At 44.3% G+C, this 20790-nt stretch overlaps 1 protein-coding gene across 1 annotated transcript in view; it reads left to right on the forward strand.

The window, feature by feature from the left end:
* The window catches only part of C20H12orf56 (chromosome 20 C12orf56 homolog), a 49046-nt gene extending 34542 nt beyond the window's left edge, over nt 1–14504 (forward strand). Inside the window, exons 9-13 of the mRNA XM_075954863.1 lie at nt 5721–5844; nt 8584–8658; nt 8913–8987; nt 12053–12231; nt 14378–14504. Of these exons, the coding sequence (XP_075810978.1) occupies nt 5721–5844; nt 8584–8658; nt 8913–8987; nt 12053–12231; nt 14378–14504 (580 nt within the window). The remainder of the gene's footprint in view (nt 1–5720; nt 5845–8583; nt 8659–8912; nt 8988–12052; nt 12232–14377) is intronic.
* Nucleotides 14505–20790: the final 6286 nt, after the last annotated feature.

Here is a 20790-nt window from a genome sequence, read left to right on the forward strand (position 1 = left end):
TTCATTCTTCTACTTGTTGATATCCAATTATGCCATCACCAATTGTTGAATATGCTTTCTTTTTTCCATTTTATCTTTTTTGCTTCTTTGTCAAAACTCAGGTATTCAAAGGTGTGTGGGTTGATATCTGGGTCTTCAATTTGTTTCCATTGGACCTCCTATCTCTTTTTATGCCAATACCAGGCTGTTTTCAGTACTGTAGCTCTGTAGTAGAGTTTGAAGTCATGGATTGTGATTCTTCCAGAAGTTCCTTTATTGTATAGGATTGTTTTGGCTATCCTGGGTTTTTTTCTTTTCCATATGAAGTTGAGTATTGGTCTTTTGAGGTTTGTAAAGAATTTTGCTGGGCATTGCATTGAATCTGTAGATTGTTTTTGGCAAGATTGGCATTTTTACTATGTTAATTCTACCTACCCAAGAGCATGGGAGATCTTTCCACTTTCTGGTGTCTTCTTCAATTCTTTCTTCAAAGATTTAAAGTTTTTGTCCTACAGGTCTTCTACCTGTTTGGTTAGAGTTACTCCAAGATATTTTATGCTTTTTGTGGCTATTGTGAAGGGTGGTGTTTCTCTGATTTCTTTCCCAGCCCTTTTATCATCTGTATACAGGAGGGCTACTGATCTTTTTTTTTTTAAGTTAATTTTGTATCCTGCGACATTACTGAAGGTGTTTATGAGTTGTAGAAGTTCCTTGGTAGAATTTTTGGGGTCACTTATGTGCAAATAGTGAGAGTTTGACTTCTTCTTTTCCAATTTGTATCCCCTTGATCTCCTTTTGGTGTCTTATTGCTCTAGCTAGAACCTCAAGAATTATATTGAATAGATATGAAGAGTGGACAACCTTGTCTTGTTCCTGATTTTAGTGGGATCTCTTTGAGTTTCTTTCCATTTAGTTTGATGTTGGCTGTTGGCTTGCTGTATATTGCCTTAATTATGTTTAGGTATGTTCCTTGAATCCCTGCTCTGTCCAAGATCTTTATCATGAAGGGATGTTGTATTTTGTTAAAGGCTTTTTTAGCATCTGATGAGATGATCATGTGGTTCATTTTTTTCAGTTTGTTTATATGGTGGATTACATTGACATATTTTTATATGTTGAACCATCCCTATATCTCTGGGATGAAGCTGACTTGATCATGGTGGATGATTTTTCTGATGTGTTCTTGGATTTGGTTTGTCAGTATTTTATTGAGTATTTTTGGATCAATGTTCGTGAGTGAGATTGGTCTGTAATTCTTTCTTAGTAATGTTTTTCTGTGGTTTGGGTATCAGGATAATTGTAGCCTCATAAAAAGAGTTTGACAATGTTTCTTTTGTTTCTATTATGTGGAACAATTTGAGGGATATTGGTATTTTTCTTTGAATATCTTGTAGAATTCTGAGCTGAAACCATCTGGCCCTGGACTTTTTTGGGTTGGGAGATTTTTGATGACTGTTTCTATTTCTTTAGCAGTTATAGGTCTATTTAATTTGCTTATCTGGTCTTGATTTAATATTGGTAAGTGATATTTATCCAGAAAATTGTCCTTTTCCTTTAAATTTTCCAAATTTGTGGAGTACAGGTTTTTGAAATATGGCCCACTGATTCTCTGGATTTCCTCCGTGTCTGTTGTTATGTCCCCCTTTTTGTTTTTGATTTTGTTAATTTGAATGTTCTCTCTCTGCCTTTTGGTTAGTTTGAATAAAGGTTTGTCTATTTGTTGAATTTCTTGAAGAACCAATTCTTTGTCTTATTGATTCTTTGTATTGTTTTCTTTGTTTCTATTTTGTTGATTTCAGCTCTCAATTTCCTGCCATCTAGTCCTCCTGGGTGAGTTTGTTTCTTTTTGTTCTAAAGTTTTCAGGTGTTCTGTTAACTCATTAGTGTGGGTTTTTCCAGCTTCTTTATGTAGGCATTTGGTGTTTTGAACTTTCCTCTTAACACTGCTTTCATTGTGTCCCATAAACTTGGGTATGTTGTGTGGTCATTTTCATTGAATTTTAGGAAGTCTTTAATTTCTTCCTTTATTTCTTCCTTGACACATTAGTGATTCAGGTGAGCATTGTTTAATTTCCATTTGTTTGTGGACTTTCTGGAATTAGTGTTGCTGTTGAATTCTAATTTTAAGTCACAGTGATCCGATAAGATAAATGTGGTTATTCCATTTTTTTTGTATTTGTTGAGGTTTTCTTTGTTACCTAGTATGTGGTCAATTTTTGAGAAGGTTCCATGAAGTGCTGAGAAGAAGGTATATTCTTTTATGTTTGGAGGGAATATTCTTTGATGTCTCTTAAGTCCATTTGAGTCATAACATCTGTTAGTTTCCTTATTTCTCTGCTAATTTTCTGTCTGACAGGCCTGTCCAGTGGTGAGTGTGGGGTGTCGAAGTCTCCCACTATTAGTGTGGGGTTTAATGTATGATTTATGGTTTAGAAGTGTTTCTTTTACATATGAGTGTGTCCTTGTATTTGGGGCATAGATGTTAATTATTGAGATTTCCTCTTGATGGATTTTTCCTGTCACTAATATGAAATGTTCTCTTTGTCTCTTTTGATTGATTTTAATTTGAAGCCTATTTTGTTATATATTAGGATAGCTATACCAGCTTATTTCTTAAGTCCATTTGATTGGAAAAATTTTTCCCAACCCTTTTCTCTAAGGTGATGTCCGTCTTTGAGGTTGAGGTGTGTTTCTTATATGCAACAGAAGGATGGAGTCTGTTTTTGTATCCAATCTGTTAGCCTGTGTCTTTTTATAGGTGAGTTGAGTCTGTTTATATTAAGGGATATTAATGACCAGTGATTGGTAGCTTCTGTTATTTTAGGTTTCGTTGTTGGTGATGTTATTGTGTGTGTTTTTCCCTTCTTTGGGATTTGCTGCTGTGAGATCATTTATTGTCTCTCTTGTACTTGTCCTATTTTTCAGCTGGTCTTCCTCCTCCTTCCTCCCCTGCCCCCACCTCTTTATGTCTCTCCTTTCCTTGATTTTTGCTTCTTTAAGACAGGGTCTCATGGAGTTTGGATTGGTCCTGACACTACAGCTGAGGATGACCTTGAACTTTGTAAGCCCCCTGCCTCTGCCCAAGTGACTGCCCAGCTTCCTTCCATACCTTTTTAATTTTTCAGGGACATCTTACTGTGCTGCCCAAGACGGTTTTGGATTTCTGGGTCCAAGTGATCCGCCTGGGCTCGGTTTAGCTCATCGTCCAGTGGCCTGCTTTCAGCCCCATTTCAGCCACACGTGACTGCACTTGGCATTTGAAGATAATCTTAGACTCAACTCTTTAGGATTCATAATTCGAATTGTGACCTTTTCTTATTGTTAAGTAACTAGCTCCCAAGTACTGTCAACCGTGTAGTAACAGGTATGTGATTTGTTTGTTACTGGACAGTTACAGTGCATTTGAAAGGAAAGGCCCTCAGCTGTAAACTGGTTTTATTAACTAATGTTTAGCTTTTAATTCGCTAATGGTGCTTAATGGTGCAGAACACCCTTAAAATGCTCTGATTTAAAAAAAAAAAAAAAGAGGCTCTGGAGTCAAACTTTGGGCCAAATGAGCATTTTAGGAAGTATTTCACATTATTGATTGGGGACATAGTTCAATGCCATGTCCGGTGCTACTGGGACTTGACCTGACTGAGGAGGTGGCAAGGGAATGAAGAAAGTATAAACACACATACAGAAAAGCTGGAGTCAGGGGCCTGTGCTGACTCTGATAGAGAGCACCTATCACCCTCAACAGCCCAGAACCTCATCAGGGTTATTATGTACGGCACAGGGAGGAGTTAGCTAGTCTCTGTTGGAGGGCTCTGTAGTAGAGCAGTCTCAGGCTGTAAACATCCCCGAGGAGGGAAATCTGTGCTCCCTAGTTTTGCTAGTTTACCCTGGTCCTGAGGCACTGACCCTTGACCTGGCCACGCCCATGTCAACAATGCACACTCACTTGGAACGTCATCCACTCACTGAGCATCCGCTCAGGCGCCGCACTGCTCAGTAGACAGTGCTTCCAGGTGAGCACGAGGACCCAGCAGCCATGTGACAAGCCAGGTATGGTAGCGTTGTTCGCAAAACCAACACTAGAGTGTTGGAGATAGGCTGGGGATTGCTGGTCAGTCTGAATAGCCTAGTTGGTGAATCAGATCCTCGTGAGAGACTGTCTCCAGAAACAAAGTGGATGGTTTTGGAGGAGCAAAACCTGAGGTTGACCTCTGACCTCACAGACCCACATATATGCATATATACAGACCCACACATATGCATATATATAGACCCACCTATATGCATATATACAGACCCACATATGTGCATATACACAGACCCACATATGTGCATATATACAGACCCACATATATGCATATACAGAGACCCACATATATGCATATACAGAGACCCACATATGTGCATATATACAGACCCACATATATGCATATATACAGACCCACATATGTGCATATACACAGACCCACATATATGCATATATACAGACCCACATATATGCATATATACAGACCCACATATGTGCATATATACAGGCCCACATATATGCATATATACAGACCCACATATATGCATATATACAGACCTACATAGGTGCATATATACAGGCCCATATATGCATATATACAGGCCCACATATATGCATATATACAGACCCACATATGTGCATATACACAGACCCACATATATGCATATATACAGACCCACATATATGCATATATACAGACCCACATATGTGCATATATACAGACCCACATATATGCATATATACAGACCCACATATGTGCATATATACAGACCCACATATATGCATATACACTATAAAATATGGTAGATATATGCAACAATACATTGCTGAATCCATCAAAATATATGGAATTTTTGTTTTTTTTTATTTAAAAAGAACTATGTAGTACTTTTCGTTGCCCCAGAGATACATGCTTTCTATTGGCAAAGCAACACATCTGAGAAGTCCTGTAGTGAAGAGATCCAATGTCCATCTTTCAGTTATGTGTATATGTGTGGGTAAGTACACAGGAGTTCAGGCGTCCTGGGAGCCCCTGGAACGGGAGCTACAGACGGTCGTGAGTCACCGTATGGATGCTGGGATCAAGCCTGGGACCTCCCTCTGGCCCCAGTAATCAGTATATTTAAATCATTAAATATTTGAACTACATATACTGTGTGTGCATAAATAAGAATGTGTCATTTGTGGCGAAACACTGCCTTAGGGGGTCTGAGATGACAGTCTTCTGGTCCAGCGTCTTACTCTGTCCCCACTGTAACCTGCTCTCGGCTTCCCTTTTCATCTGTCTGGTTTCCTCCACTCGCCCGCTTCTATGACACTGTCCACTTGCCGGCCCTCCAGTGCTTCCCAACACTTGCCGCTTCATCTCTTCTCACAATCTCTTTTTCTCTGTCTGAGTTGTTCCTGTGTTTATGGTTCTAATGGACTTAACCAGTTACTTACTTCGACTTTAGCATCTATTTTGTCTGCAATGTTGCTTAGAACTAATAATCCGTAAATATAGCCAGATGGCAGTGGCGCAGGCCTTTCATCCTAGCACTGGGAGGCAGAGGCAGGGGGATCTCTGTGAGTTCGAGCACAGCCTGGTCTACAAAGCAAGGACTACACAGAGACACTGTTTCAAAAAATTGAAAAGAAAAAACAAAGTGTTTCTAAGTTTGACCTCACTGCTTTCCTTTAAGAACTTTATCCATTAATGGTTTTTCATTTTTTTTAGGGGAACACTGTTTAATCTCTTAGTAATTTTAATTAGCAAGCCTACGGTTCCAAAGTCTTGTTCCCCGTCTAACACCCAGCCACAGTCTGACTCAACTCCAGCCGAAATGTCTTTTGATGCTCAGGTGAGATGAGAATTTGGGGTCGACTGAATGTAACTGCAGGGGCTCTTGTTCTTTACATATTAACACGGAACATGATGCTGTAGAATACGGAAATGTGCATAATAAAGAGGACGTGCTTCGTTAGTGACCTGAAATCTTAGCCATTTGGCCAATATTAGTGTATCTATTTTATGTTTTCAGGTCTATAAACTAAGGAAAATAATACTATTTTAAAATGCCATGCATCTGCCCAAATATCTCTCTGTATATTATTCAAATACATGTAATTCCATAGTAGAAATCTGACCAAAAAACAAAGAAACAAAACTCCTAAAGAATGTCTTCCAAATTTTAAGGTCTACGTGGACTGTACTTTCTCCTAACAAGTGAGTAGTGTTCAAACAGTGCTCACGCAGTGAGAGCCACCTCTTTTCTACCGTTTTAGGAAATCATTAGAAATACCGAACTGTATCGAAAGTGTATTTCCAAGAGAAGATACCAGCTCACAATCAATTGATTTTTTTTTTAAGGGTGGGATATGGTTTGCCGGTTCTTAAGCACACAGCTGGAGCTGTGTTAGAAGGTGTATCCCCTCGGCATGCATTCACTGATTGCCTGTTAGAAGCAAACAATGCTAGGCAGAGGTCCAAAGACTAAACAAAGCACATTTACACAGTTTTCACAAACTCACAAGCATTCGCCATCAAAATAGTTCATGAGCTGTGAGTGGGACAGGTGTCGGTGAGGCATGCCTGCATGGGACACCTGCTACACACCTTGAGATGGTTGAGCGAGTGAGGAGATTGGAGACTCGGTGAGAAGCGAAATGCGTACAAGTAGAGCTACTGTATACATGGTGCTACTATATACCGTGTGCAGTGGCTTCCTACACACCACACACACAGGGTGTGGTGACACATACCTGGAAATCCAGCACTTGAGAGGCAAAGGCAGAACTGAGGGCTGCAGATCTGCCTTGTACTATACAGTGAGACCTTTCCCTGAAAAGGGAGGAGGGGGAGGAGGATGGGTAGAGTGCAGCCTAGCTGAGGGATGACAGAAGTCAGCAGGAAGCCTTGGAACAGAGAGATGACAGTTCAACAGTTAAAGAGTGCCTGCTACTCTTGGAGAGGGGCCAAGTTCAATTCTAAGCACCCACAAGGCAGCTCTCAACCAGGTGTAACTCTAGTTCTAGGGGGTCTGATGCCCTCTTCTGGCCTACATGGGTACATACATACATGCAGGCAAAACTTTCACACACACGAAATATATTTATGTCTATTAATATGTTTGTATAAAATATGAGTATATTTATATAATATAAATGTGTGTGTGTGTGTGTGTGTATGTGTGTGTGTGTGTATGTGTGTGTGGCTTTTCGAGACAGGATTTCTCTCTGTAATAGCCCTAGCTGTTCTGGAGCTCTATCTGTAGACCAGTCTGGTCTTGAACTCACAGAAATCCACCTGCTTCTGCCTCCCAATTGCTGGCACCACCAGAAGGCTTAAAAACAAAAGAAGAGGGAAGCCTTCCCTGAGCCCTAGAAGAGACTAGTCCTCTTCAGAGCTGTCATAACTTTCTGTGTTTTTCTTTTGGGCCTTTGACTCAGTTTATGTCTATGCATTAACTTACTAATTGCTAGCTTGGTGCCTGTTTCTTCAGTAGGCTGTATTCCATGAGAGAGGCGGGACTCTCCAGCGTCTAGCACAGTGCCTGATGCATATTTGCTGAATAAATACACAAAGAGGAAGGGAGACGTCATATCACGAAGAGGGTAGATTCCAGAAGATTTTAGGAATTTGAGCTGACACTTGACATTAAAATAAAGTGTGGAGACTAGAAGACAGCTTTTAGAATCTGTCCGAAGAGTCAGACATGAGTGACAGCAAGAAGACCAGCTTCAACAGGGAGGAGCTGAGCTTGGTTTGGGCTTGTTAGTCAGGATGGGCATGGGTGTTGCGTTTGCAGAACCTTAGATCTTCTGCACTGGGCAGCCAGCGTGGCCATCAGGAGACTATGCAGATTTTGGTCACCAGATGTAAAAGGAAGGGAGACAGTAGACTAGAGTTCATCCTGCACACTGTATGAGGGCAGAGTTGAGGCCTGGAGCATGTCCACAGGCCGTTCTCATGCCCAGAGTGACTTATGGACCCTCTCAGCTGCCTGGAGATCTTGTGGACAGAGTTCTCTGAGCCCCATATATACCCATTCCCCAGAAGGAACAGAAGTTCAAACTGGGCACAAGCCTAAATCCCTAAGAAAACCTCCTGCATCAAGCCCAAGGAGCACGTTCACACCCTGAAAGGAAGTAAGGTTGTTGATCTGACTGCCGATGTGGACCCCAGTGTGCAGGATTTTCGTGGCTTTGTCTGGGCCTTTGTGTGTTCCACGTTGTTAAATGTGTTGTCTCTTTACACAAATGGCTTTGGTTTTGGTCGTGCTGGGAGTGAACACGTGAGGAAAGCATTCTACCACTAAGCTACTAACTTTTCATTTTGAGACAGGGTCTCACTAAGTTGCCCAAATAGGCCTTGAACTTGTGACCTCTGTGCCTCGGCTCTTTCGTGTCTGGAATAACATGCCTGAGCCAGCCAGCCGGGTCTGAAAGCCACCTTTCTGGGAATGGCTGAACCAAGTGGAATGGAAAGTGGACATCACAAATAAAAATTTAAATCAGAAATCCTTTTTCAAGGATCTAAAGGGAAATGACTTTTTTGGCTCAGCCTATGGCAGCGCGCTGATGATTATTGAAACTTCTAGTTACAGAAGCTCACCCTGGAGTATACAGATACGGCTACAGCCCTGCTCTATGAGATTCTTCTTGTCTTTCAGCAGGTACAGCGTGTATTTTAATTTTAATTCTAACTTGATTATGTTATAACGTTTAACAGTGTAACATTTTGGGGGATGGTCTCTAAAACTGGTTGGCCTCAGTGATGCTACCTTCGCTCTTCAGTGCTATTCTAGCTGATTTTACAGTAACTGATTTGAAAGATTTGATTGATTAGGGTACAAACACATTTGGGAGGGAGAATCCTTTAGCTGTGATTTAGACGTCATGACTGTAACTTGTTTCCTTGAGTCTCTAGGGAAATCTTGGATTGGGATCCACAAAGTTTGCTATTACCTGGATGATGTCTTTTCTACAGAGCTGTCCTCCCACAGTGAGTATTGAGCAGAAAAGGCCCGACTTACCGGATGCTTTGTGATTCATTAATTAAACACAGACATTGTCCTGTGATTTACTTGAGTCTACAGAGCAGAAGCAAAAGATAAACTTGTTGATTTTATTATTTAATGAAAAGGAAATGTTTTTATGTTTGAATTAAATATATTAGAGGTATTAAATTATGGCTAAAGATTAGCTTTATTTTTATTAAAACAAAAAACCCAAAACTTTGAAGGTATGTATAATAAATGAAGTGTTAGAATTTAAGTGACAAGATTGACGTTTGCCATAAGTAGAAACACAAACAGAACTCTTGGGATTGGCTGTGCTCTCTACCCCTGCAGCCTCCATCCTGGTCCCAACTCGGATCTCCTTTAAGATTCCGTTCATGTCCAAATAGTCCGTGTCTGTCATTTTACTAGGTTGCAGCCAGAGGGAGCTATTTAGCACAAAAAAAATGTGATTGCCCTGCCTTTCTGTTAGCTAGATGATCTCTCAGCAGCTTTTCCCTTTGCCAACCTCCTTCCCAGGCCTGCAGGGCGGGCATCTTAGAGCTTTGCTGCCTCAGCTGGTCCTGCCTTCATCCTGCCACGGCATCTCCAACTCAAGGGCCAGCCCTCCTCCTCCCTCTGTGTTGGTCTTTGTTGTAGCGAAGTGGGTAATTTATCAAGGGCAGAGGTTCATTTGGCTCATGGTTTTGGAGGCTGGCTGGTTCAAGATGGAAGAACTTTATCTCGAGAGGATCTTGCTGTGTCTCTCCATGTCTGAAAGCCGAAGGGCCAGAGAGCACAGTGGGGTGTGAGGCAGTCATTTGGGTATTTTTGAGAAGGTGTCTTGCTATGCTGCTGAGGCTGGCCTCCAGTCACCATCCTCCTGCCTCTGTCTGGTTGGTTTTTGGTTTTGCTGAAGTCACTTTTATAGCAACCTCTTGAAACAACACGTTCTCTCACTGGCTGTCCATGTGCACAGCTACGTCATTCCATTCTCGAGGGCAAGAGCCCGTGATCTGACAATCTTGTATAGCCTCACCTGCTCGCAGCTTCCCTTTGGGAACAAATTTTCTAACACATGGAAACATGAGCTGTAGCGTCTGGGTCTGAAATCCTCTCCTTCTCCTTTCCCACCTGGTTAACCCCACTCATCTGTGAGTCCTCAGCGCCAATTCCTGGAGCAGGAAGGCAGGTCTCCAACCTTCTAACTGGGTCAGATCCCAGATACAGTCACAGTAGACACCGTAGCCTGAGTCTCCGCCCCTTGAGCTTGTCACTGTCGCAGATTGCATTGGTCTCTGTTGTCGCCTGGTTCTGTCCTACGGTAGCTGTCGGTGGCTTTGTCTTCCGGCACACTTTCCACTAGGCACAAGGTAGGAGTGGGCATCACTCTTCACTCGATTACTTTGGCCTGAGTCACTTCTGGGCAGAAGTTGTATAGCTTGTCCAGCCGGCTTCCCTGGGTCACTTTTACTTCTGGAATGCTGGCGAGTCCTCCACTGGTGCTCCCCAGTGACGCTGAACAGGGCACCCTACCGACCTGTAAGGGCTGTGTGGTGTGAACAAGCAACAGAGCTTTTCTGTTCTGTACCGAGCCCTGGTAATTTGAGGTTTGTTATAGATGTAGTCTGTCATGACTGCGACAATGGCTTTCTCCACGGGACACGAGGACAGCGATATGTCTAGAGTGCCACATGCTCTACAAAATATCGCATGAACTAATTTTTGTACAGCCTCCATCCTCCATCTCTCCCTACTTCCCCAAGCTCGGTTTCCCTCTACTCATTCATGCGTTCAGCCAACCAATGTATGGTTTACTGGAAATCTCTTCAAAAGGCAGCGCTTGGGGCTGGTGAGACGGCTCAGTGGGTAGGGGTGATTGTTGACAAGCCTAAGAAACTGAGTGTGTGCCCTGATCCCAGTGTGGTAGAGAAAAGAACAAGTTCCATGAGTCGTCTCCTGAGTTCCACACATGTGTAGTGGCCTGCACACCCACATGCACATGTGTGCCGGGCACATATACAAATCACACACACACACGCACACATACGCAGGTAAGGTAGCGAGAGGAGTACTAGTCATGAAGAATGTGTTCTCTTTCCACACATAAGCGTATGCTTGTTGACCCATTCCCAGCTGTGAACTACTTTTCAGAGCCGGTCCTGAAGAACCCGTATTCTCTTGTCGGATCCCTATGGCACATTTATGCAAAGCTGGCCAGGGCCGCAGCGTACAGTATCAATAGAATAGCCTACTGGCCAAAGTGATGAAGACACGGTGTTGGCTCCTTCAGCAGTGCACAGAGCTCGGCCGGGCTCAGATCTACTCAAGGAGCACCATAGTGTTTACTTCTTCATATTTTTATGTGCAATATGAAAGACCCGTACTTATCTTAGGCAGTGGTCGTAGGCTCTATATCTGACTGAGGTCCTAAGGGTCTCAAACAATGGGGAAGCCTCTCACTCAGTCTTTAAAGGAATCAAGTCAAGTACTAGGCCTGTGTGTGACCGTGAAGCCCGGCAGGACGAAGGGTGCCCTGAGGCAAGGGGACACGGACACGTGAAAGGTATTAAGCCAGCTCGGAACAGGAAACTCCTGAGGGGGTGGGGTCATCGGATGTACCTACTTGTTCAGCCAGCCCTAATTATCTTACCTAGTAAAACCAAGGTGCCGTGAATTGAGGAGATGGCTCAGCGGGTAAGAAGCACTTGCTGCCAACCTGAGTTGAATCCCCGGGACTCATACGTAGGAGAGAATCGACTTAAGCAAGCTGTCAGCCAGCTTCTGCATGCACACCTTGGCAAGCATGCATAGCATGCCACCCCTAAATAAGTAAAAAATGTAATTTAGAAATTAAAACAAAAATATAAAAATGCTAAAGAAATTAAAAGTGTAGTCACTGGCGGGTCCGTGATCTGGTACTGAGAGCGTGTCGGTGGGAACTAGCCCAGAAGCCTGGGAGAAAAGGTGGCAAGGGCATCAGCCTAGACTTGTCAGTGAGGCTAACAGCTGAAGTGGGGCGCGTGTGGGTGGCACCCTGCCCACGTCTAACTGCCTTCTCCTCATCTAGATGGCGTTTGTGGCCAGTATTGTGAAGCGGGTGGTGAGCGGGCTTTCAGCCTCGCTCCAGCTGCTGAGTCCCTGCCAAGCGGTTCTGTTGTACCAGCAATTTTACATCCTCAAGAGCTGCCTGCAGTACAGCAAGACTCTCGCCGAGTACATCAGGAACAACCACAGCGAAGAGTTCAGGTGAGGAAAAAAGAGCACGGCCAAACCAAAATGCTCATGGCTCCTTTTCACGGACGCTTACGACAGGACCTGATCGTTAGGTAAACGGCGATGGAGAATTCCGCTTCTGTTTTTAGCAGTCCTTTATTTGGCCACAGGTAAGGTGACATTGTGTACAGGTCTCAGAATGCCATCTGAGGAGTGTCCCCAGCCCAGAAACTACTTGACACTCGTCGCCTTGCTGTGTGCGGCCTGCATTGCACAGAAGCATAACTTGTTTTGGGGTAACAAACCCTAGAGAAAGGGGATGATAAACTGTGAACCGGAAGTTGAAGTCAGCTGCTGCACGCACGTTGGGGGTGACCAGTCAGTAAAGGGGGACAGTAAACAAACACTGGGGAGTCTGTTGTTGACTTGTTTCATTTACTCTTTATTATCCCCAGGAACACAACAGTAAGCAGAAGTAGCAGGTTTGGTTCTGTCAGTCCAGCAGCCTGCCCTGCTGTCCCTCGGGGTTCCCCTACTACACCACGGCTAGCAAGGCCAGGTGCACTTGACACTACCCCTGGTCGAACATGTATTCAAGAAAACTAAGGTAGTTTTTGCCATAAATGAGAAGGGTGCAGCCAGCGTGGCTCCACCCTCGGTTCAGAGGGAGACATCAAAAGATGTGGAGGCTTACATTATGGCTTTATATTGACCTCAAAAGGGGTAAAGTCAGCCCTCTGTGTAGACTCTGTGTTCCCTGCATGTGGCATTACACCAGAAGGTCCACTCTGGATACCATAAAAGGATTTATTTGGCTCCAAGCTGATCCCACAAGTCGGCCCCAGCACCCTCCCTCTCCTGGTTCCTAACTTCTCTTTCCTTCTCATTAGGAAAAACTGACCTAGCGTGAAATTTACCCCTTTCGAGCATATAATTTGGCCGCTTTGAGTACGTTTCACAGTATTTTGCAGCCGTCATCACTGAACATTGTCATTATCCGAAAGTACCCGTTAAGCAGATACATCCCTTCCCCTTCCCCGCTGCTGGCAACCACTCACCTACACGCTCTTCCTGACAACCTTTGGTCTCAGATCTTTCATCCATCATATTTCCAAGGTTTGTTCATGTTGTAGCATGAATAAAAACTCCCCACCCCAACTTGTTTTTCCCATTTGGAGACACGGTCTTGTGGTGTAGCCCAGGCCAGTCTGGAACTCACTATGTAGCTTAAGTTGGCTTTGAACTCATGGCAAGCCTCTTGCTCTAACATGAGTGCTGTAATCATTGGCATGTGTCATCATGCCCAGCCTAATTATAAAAGCTGTAGTTATAAACTTGAGAAACTATCAGGACAACTGGCAAATACGGTGTCATACTCCTGGATAGCAATAGCTGACTGGAGCTCCCAGCAGGCCCTGTCAGGAGGATTGTGCGCCCTTTGGCTACCATCTCCCCATCCCCCGCTTACTCCTCTCACCCCACTGCTTACGTTTCTCATGGACATTCAGTTTTGTAGTTTCTGTTTTAATCTAGTGGTTTTTCCGTTTACCTTGCATTACAGTCATCTGGGTAGTTATGAATAACATCAGCCCAGCTGTGCTCCTGTTTTGGTTCACCTGGGGCATAGTCTGGGCAGTGACAGTTTTTTAAGCTCCCCCTGGCAATTCTGTTATCCACTGGGGGCTGAGGACCATTTGATGCTACCCATGGAGATGGCTGAAGGCTGTCTATATATTCTTATGTAGAAGCCTCTGCTTATAGAGGATGCGGGAGATAAGCCCTGCTCTTTCCTCTTGACTGGTCCCGATGGGTTATCTTGGCTTGACGTCCGTGCCTTACTCTTTTCTGTGCACTGTCTGAGGAATCCAGCATCAGAATGCTCACACATTGTTGAGGACAGTCCTGTCCTGTCTTATCTTTCCTGGTCACTGCCTACATGGCGGATGCATCATGAGTTCCTTTCTCAAGTAAAGTACCTATGCTCAGTGAAGTGCACACACAGCGGAGATCTTCTAAGTCTTGAGTCAGGAGGTTGGAAGTCTGACACGCTGAGTCTCATGGCTAAGTCTCCCCACCCCCCACCCCCACCCTCAACCTTGTGCAGTGAGTGTGAACACACTGGATGGACCGATGTGAAAATCCTCATTTTTACAGGTGCTTTGTTCCTCTGTGGTTGCAGGTACTTCATTCACGTGCCAGCCTTGGAAAAGAGGCTTCCTGGATGGTACCCTATTACAGAGCCCACCACTCAACTCTGCCGTGAAGTTCTACAGTTGATTGAACAGAAACAATATGCAAAATTTTAGAGGAGATAAAGTATAAAGTGTTCATTGAAGTCAATCTTTATGAGAAACAGCCTCTCGGTTTATTCAATATGTCGCTCTCCCCGGGTCTTGTAAAGATTTTAGTTAAATGTCCGCTAGCCCCTCTCTAGGAGGTCTTACTTTCTAAGCAACCATGACTAGGCTGAGATCGTACAGCTCCATGACAGCATCCTCCATGCCTAGCATCTGTGCAGATGTGGGTTCAGCACCAGCACAGGAAAAATGAGACAAAAAACTAAGCACTACAACTCTGTCTAAATCTTTATGTAGAGTGGTGTGTTTCTCCATAATGAAAGGTCTCTTACAGACATGAACCCAATACAGGGCACAGAAACATAGAAACTGAGTGCGCACAATAGATCCATTGGTGGCAATAAGGGAGCTTGGTAGAAGCCACCAGAACACCCACAGCAAGATGGTTGTGGGAAGTACAGACCACACAGTGAGCCCAATAGAAGTGCCCCGCAACGGCACAGCGCCTTCTCCTCCACCTGGAAATGTTCTGTGGCAAAAGTATCCAGGCAGCAATGGGCAGGAGAGCAGCCGCAGGCACACAAAAGACAACGGGAACCAGGCCCGACTTGCTTTGGCATAGCCTGCTTCCTGCCTGGGGGGCAGTCTGAGCCATCCTGTGGGGCCCTGTGGAAGAGAGGCTATCTTGAACGTTATAACTCTCGCAACCATTTATGAAACCCCTCGGCCACACTGTGTGGCCGTACATTACCTGCGTCCGAAATGCTCCCTGTGCGCTGTTGTGTTTGGACGTCTGGGAACACCAGAACTGGGCTTTCTGTTCAGCATGTGACCACTTGAGGAAAGTCTGCCTCCAAAGAAATCGCCCTTTGGGCAGCTCTGCCTGCAGTGGGCAGTAGAACCACAGCTGGGGACCCTGTTGAGGAGTCTTAGGATCTCGTCATTAATTTGTCCAGCAATATTTAAATAAATTATTTTACAGTGACCATTTTTATATTATAACATTTGTATGACTTTTAATTGATGGTCTAAGACATTTCTTAGATTTAATACTTCTACAGTTTTGTAAACATTCTATGTAAACATAGACTTCTTCTTTCTGCCAATGTAAGGGCACTTGCCTAATGTGTGGGAGGCCCTGGGTTCAATGCGCAGCACTACAAAAAAAATTGTCTTCTAATTACGAGACTTTGTGTTAAAAATGTGCACGCAGAGACACTTTGAGCTTCCCAAATTGCTCCGCTGAGAGGCTGTGGGTGGGTGAGGAGGGAACCTTCTTACTTGTTCCGTCCCTTGGAGGTAACAAGGCTGTGTGCCCCTGTTCCCAGCGGTGGCAGCCTCCTCCTCACTTCGCTCCGCTCCCCACAGGTCGTCCTTGCAGCTCCGGTAATGACTTAATTTGCCAGCATCACAGGTTCCCATCGTTTACAAGCTCTTATGTGCTTGTTTTATTGCCAGCGCAATATTTAATACACAGAGGCAGAACCATTGTAAGACTTTTCGGAAACACACAAAGGCGGTACCGAGTTTTCAACTTGCGAAACCCTGGTATACTGTTCCGTTCAAAATAATGTTTTGACACATTGATAAAAATATTTTTGTTTGCAGATTATTTGTAATAAATTGTTAGCTTTATTTGTGTGAGATTTCATTTTTATATTGACTTTTTAAAAGTCTTTGGTATTGTGCTTTTGCAAAAAAAAAAGTAAGAAATGAAACCTTCAATCAGGAATCTTATTGTAATTTAAAAAGAGAAAGATGCCATGTGACAGAGCTCACATGGAGGGTTTTTTATTGGGAGAAATAGAAAAGAAAAATGGGTAGGGATGGGGGGTATCAGCCTCTGGGGCCAGGAGCAGCAGAAGAGAAGAGAGAGACAGAGAAATTGATGGGAGGCGGGCAAGGTTCACCTTTTAGAAAAAGGGAACATAGCGAACGTGCACCGGAAGTGCTTTTAGTGCCTGCACCTGAGGATGAATCCTGTCGGGACCTCAAGGGCAGGCCAGTGCAGACACCCGAACACCAGCAAAGCGCATTCCTAGTTCTGACCCCATAACCAGCTATTTAACTTCAGCCTGCAGGTCCTCTTCCTCGGCCTTGTCTGGCTCCTTCTGTTCCTCTGCTGTGCAGCAGGATGCGGCTGGATGGTCTCCAGCTGCTCGCTAATGTTCTCCGCCTGTAAACAACACTTCTGTTAGTTTACTCAAACAGGGTTCCACATAGCCAGGCAGGCCTTGAGCACTCTCTGTGGCCACGGATGACTTTGAACTCCTGATCCTCCTGCCTCCATCTCCCAAGAGCTGGCACGGTGAGTGTGGAGCCACACCGGCCTCTGAACACAACACTCTTGTTTTATTTTTATGTGTGGGTTTGTAGAGACCAGAAGAGGGTAGCATTGGATCGCTTGAGCTGGGGTCAAAGAGTTGTGAGCTGCCTGGTGTGAGTGCTGGAAACTGAACTCTGGTTCTCTGGAAGAACAGCAAGTGCTTTTAACCACGGGGCCATCCCTGGCATGTCTCTGTGTATGAGACTTAACACTCTGAAATGATGCAGTGTGTTTCTCCATCCAATCAAACCGTGCACTCCTGTGTTTCTGTATGTGTCTTGGATCGGAAGTATTCGTTCCTTGTGGCAAAGGCGGCTTGAGTCCTTGGCTAAAAATCAGGGTCGCATAACTTGCGCTGGAGTCCAGCTGCTCTGAACAGAACTGTCTACCTACTCACCTGATGAAAGGTCTTGGTAGGCTAAACTCGTTCAGAGACTCTATATAATCAATTCTAAGACAATATGAAACCCTTTAAAGAGTCTCTGTAAGTATGAATGTTTATTCAAGTATCCATTTCTGTGGTTAGTTTATATGAGACTGAAACACATGGCCTTGCCATTTGGAGGTCCAAAATTGTTGAGAGCTTCAATCCCATATAGAACTAGAAAACCCTAAAAGATGGAGGTTATTATATTAATGGAAATGCTAACTTGCTTAGGGTCTTTGTGTTTAAATGTATATAATTTTTTCTAATTTTCCAGGTTGTATAGCACTTGTAACAGCTTATTCTCACACAGGTTTGGATAAACCATTGAATCAAGTCATAAAGCTCAATTACAAATTGTTGAGCAGGCATAGCACACTTTATCCCAAAATAAAAATCTTTCTTCTACCAGTATTTCCCCCTCTCCCATTCACCTCACTTCACTCTTCAGAAGTTCCTGAGAGATGTTTTCCTTAATGCAATCCAGCCGCGGCAGCAGTTAGAATAGTTCCTTCAGAACACATTCCTGACCTGCTGACATCTCAACTGGGGTCACCACCCTCATTTGTACCAGTTTATGTTCATTTTTTAATATATATAATTTATTTTTATTTCATGTGCATTGGTGTTTTGCCTGCCTGCATGTCTGTGTGAGGGTGTCAGATCTTGGAGTTACACACAGTTGTGAGATGCCCTGTGGATCCTGGGAATTGAACTCAGGACCTCTGGAAGAGCAATCAGTGCTCTTAACCACTGAGCCATCCCTCCAGCCCCATCCAGTTTACATTCTTAAGCCCTGGAATCTACTCTCTGGAGTGGAAGTGGAGTCAACTGACCAGCGAGGAATCAGTAAAATTTCTGATTAAAAACCCATATGTTAGTTTCTACTGCTCAAGAATAAATCAAAGTCCCTGCATGGCCTTCACTGCCTTTGGAAGCCTGGTCAGCTGACTGCCTCTGACAATCCATATCATTCTTCCTCCCTGTTCCCTTCTTTTCCGGTCCTTCAGATGAACACCCCAAGCTCTTTCCAACCCTGGGAATCTGTGCTAACAAACTTGTCCCTTGGCCTTCAAATGCCACTTCAAAGAGGACTTTGCTCACTCTAAAGTGCCTCCCACCCACTACATTGCATTTCAACATAGTTTATCACTTTGTCTGTTCTTTACGATATAAGAATTTAAACTCACGAGGGTCAGACTCTCCTCCACTCTTTCATACATTCCCAGTGCCTACAACATTGCCTGGCTTGCCGTGCCTTCCGTGCGTAGAATGAATGAAATAAGAAAACACTAATTAGACAGAGGATTAATTAATGACCGAACACTTCATTATAGTTGGTTTCTAAGATCAGTGTAATATATGTTCTCCAACAGTGACCAAAATAATGTCACCAGTCTCTACTGTTACTCGCTGCTCCCTGCTCCAAGGGTTGGAGCTTGGGGCTGGGGAGATGGCTCAGTGGGTTAAGTGTTTGGTGCACAAGCATGAGGACCTGAGTTCAAATCTCCATCACCCATATAAAAAGACAGGTTACAGACATATGCACCACCATGCTGGCTTTTTTTATATGGGCGATGGAGGATTTCTGAGGCTTCCTGGCTGCCAGTCTATCTCCAGGTTCAGTGAGAGACCCTGTCTCAAGGGAACAAGGTCAAGGGTATAAGGTCAAGGGTAATGGAGCAGAGTACCTGACCTCCTCCTTGTGTCTCCATTCATGCTCATGAGTGAGTGTGCCTGTATATATGTGTGCACACTACACAACACACCACACACATATACACACACAGGCACACAAACACCGGGGGAAAAAAGAGTTGGACTCTATATATTTTGGGAGAATGGACCTGTGATATTTTGACTAATTACTTGGAGAAGTGATGTTCATGACTGCAGAGCCTAGGGGGTTTGTTTGTTTTGTTTTTTAATGTGCCTCTCTGTTTATGTTTCTGCATACAAGTACAGTACTTGAGGAGCACAGAAGGACCTGCTGGGTGCCCCTGGAGGTGCAGGTGATTGTGAGCCACCATGTGGGTGCTGAGAATTGAACTTGGGTCTTCTGCGAGACCAGCTGGTGCTCCTAACCCCTGAGCCATCTCTCCAGCCCCCCTCCCCAGTCTAGTTTTTAGAGTCTCTCAGCTGCTGCCTCTGCCTTTTAGAGTATGAGTCATCATGCAAGAAAGATGGGAGATGGCGCCATGGGCAGAGACCAGCAAGAATACTGTATCAGCTGCCACACTTGTGATGGCCTCAAAAGAGATCTGTAGACTGTTTGGCCAATTCATAGAATTCTGAAATACAACGAAGTGTGGTTTTAAGCCTATAAGTGATTTATTACATAGCAATAGACAAAACAGTCATGAACAACTTCATCTGTTGCTCCTCAGAAGTAAACCTTCTAGCAATGTTATAATAATTCCAAATTAAACAATTCACTACCACGGGGCCACACTAACCAACCCAAGGGCTTCAGCTGGCCACATGCTCCCCCACAAGCTCCCCCACATGCTCTCCCACAAGCTCCCCAGATTCTTCCTAAGTTACTAAAATCACAAGATCTCCTTTTACTGTTTGGGTAGATTTGATAACATCTTTACATGGCTTTAAAATCAATTGTCCCTTGATTTTAAAAATGTTTTAGATACTGGAATCGGTGTCATAACTGCCCCTTAACAAAGAGGGGCCCCAGAAACCACATTATGAATGATAGCTGACCACATTAGCAGCCAATGTCCACCAGGTCAACTAAATTGCCTCTTCTCTAGAAGCTTCACATTCCAGCTTCTAGAAGGCACTTGTGGGAAAGTGTTACAAAGCTGGGAACAGGTGTCGTTGGGTGTACAGTCCACCTGTACTGTACCGCCTGAACAGGGATGGTTCACGAGTCGGGCAAGGGGCTGGAGATTGAAACACACACACACACAGGCAGAGACACGGGTCATCCTTGAAACAAGAATGCCCCTTTTATTGTGTTTCAGGGCAGCTTATATTGGATTCTTCTTGACTAATGGCCACTCCCTAGCTTTTGGGACTTTTCAGCTGCAAGTCCACCAGAAACCACTCCCCTGCCATCAGGAACTCATGACGGTCCCATGCTCAGAGCAGCTGCAGACACAGGAAAACAAACTGTTTACCCTGGAAGGCAAGGGGTCACAGAAAATTTAAGGTCTGAGGGTCTGCAGTTCCCAACAGTTGGGTGTTTATTGGCCATAGGTCTGGGAACTTCTTGATGTGAGGAAACTTTACATTGAAAGATTTTCCTTCCCCTTTCCCACCTCTGGTATCCCTTTCCTCTCTTGTTGCTTATAGGAAATGGTGTTTGATTATAGAAAGGTCAGGGGACAGTGGGTGATTAAGAGAAAAGAAGGCATGGCTTGCCAAATGACTGCCCAAGATTCTGGAAAAGGCAGAGGGCCTCTTGGCTTCCTCCACCCACCACCCCCTGCCTCCATTCTTTTTACTTCTGGGGTGATGAGGGCAGATTCACCTTGGTGGTAGCAGTGACTGCAGATACGGCCATTATTGCTAGCCAGGAGAGCAGCGGA

This window comes from Microtus pennsylvanicus, chromosome 20, assembly GCF_037038515.1.
Source record: "Microtus pennsylvanicus isolate mMicPen1 chromosome 20, mMicPen1.hap1, whole genome shotgun sequence".
Taxonomy (NCBI): domain Eukaryota; kingdom Metazoa; phylum Chordata; class Mammalia; order Rodentia; family Cricetidae; genus Microtus; species Microtus pennsylvanicus.